An 859-nucleotide genomic window follows, 5' to 3' on the forward strand; every position below is an offset into this window, starting at 1 on the left:
CTCACTTCCTCATCATCTGAGTCACTGTGAGTAACCGAAGCTGCTCCCACTGCCATGCCATGTAGCACAGTAATAGTCCACCTCGTCCTCAGGCTGGAGCCCAGAGATGAGGAGAAGCCCTGCATTGGCCGAGGCATCTTTGGATCCAGAGAAGCGACTGGGGACCCCGGAGCCCTGGTGCTTCTCGGAGTCTGATTTAAACCACAGGAGATACCGGGGAGGGCTCCCTGGCTTCTGCTGGTACCAGTATATCCGGTATCCACCAACACTGAATCCACTGCTCAGGGTGCAGGTGAGTCTGGCTGATGCTCCCGGAGATGCAGAGAGGGAGGGCAGCTGAGTCAGCACAGGCTGGGAGAGGGAACCTGCAAACACAGACAATTGTTAGGGTCGGGTTAGGGACCAAGATAAAGTTTCTGGGGAGACTGAGCCTGAAGGGAATGAAATTCGAACCGATGTCTGGTCCTGAGGCCTGTCCCCACCTGTGCACTGAGAGAGGAGCACGAGGAGGACGGGGGTCCAGGCCATGGTGCACGCAGCCCCTGAGCCCACAGTGGGGCTGGGCTGCCCCAAGCCTCCTTTTCTTCTCCACCCTCCGCCAGAGGAGGGGCTGTGCATGCAAATGTGTGTCGATCCAGTGACTGCCCAGCCCCTCCCTGAGCCCTGGGGCTGGAGCTCAGCTCAGAGCCAGACTGAGGAGGATGGATGTTGGTTTTACTCTCTGAGAGAGTCCTGGGAGGAAACACCTGCTGAGACCACACAAAGGTCCATGCTCAGGGGACTCTGCCAGGCCAGAGTGTACACAGCTGCTGAGTCCCATGTGAGCACAGGGTCCCATCCCCAGGCCCAAATCCTCTGA

General features: G+C 58.6%; 1 protein-coding gene across 1 annotated transcript; it reads right to left on the reverse strand.

Moving 5' to 3' along the window:
• Window positions 1-21: 21 nt before the first annotated feature.
• Window positions 22-549, reverse strand: LOC102878008 (immunoglobulin lambda variable 5-39). The gene is made up of 2 exons (XM_006917904.2): window positions 483-549; window positions 22-365 (listed from the first exon to the last, which is right to left on the reverse strand). Exons 1-2 carry the CDS (start codon window positions 526-528, stop codon window positions 22-24), a joined length of 390 nt encoding a protein of 129 aa, XP_006917966.1. The 5' UTR covers window positions 529-549.
• Window positions 550-859: the final 310 nt, after the last annotated feature.

This window comes from Pteropus alecto, unplaced genomic scaffold (assembly GCF_000325575.1).
Source record: "Pteropus alecto unplaced genomic scaffold, ASM32557v1 Scaffold12438, whole genome shotgun sequence".
Classification (NCBI taxonomy): Eukaryota; Metazoa; Chordata; class Mammalia; order Chiroptera; family Pteropodidae; genus Pteropus; species Pteropus alecto.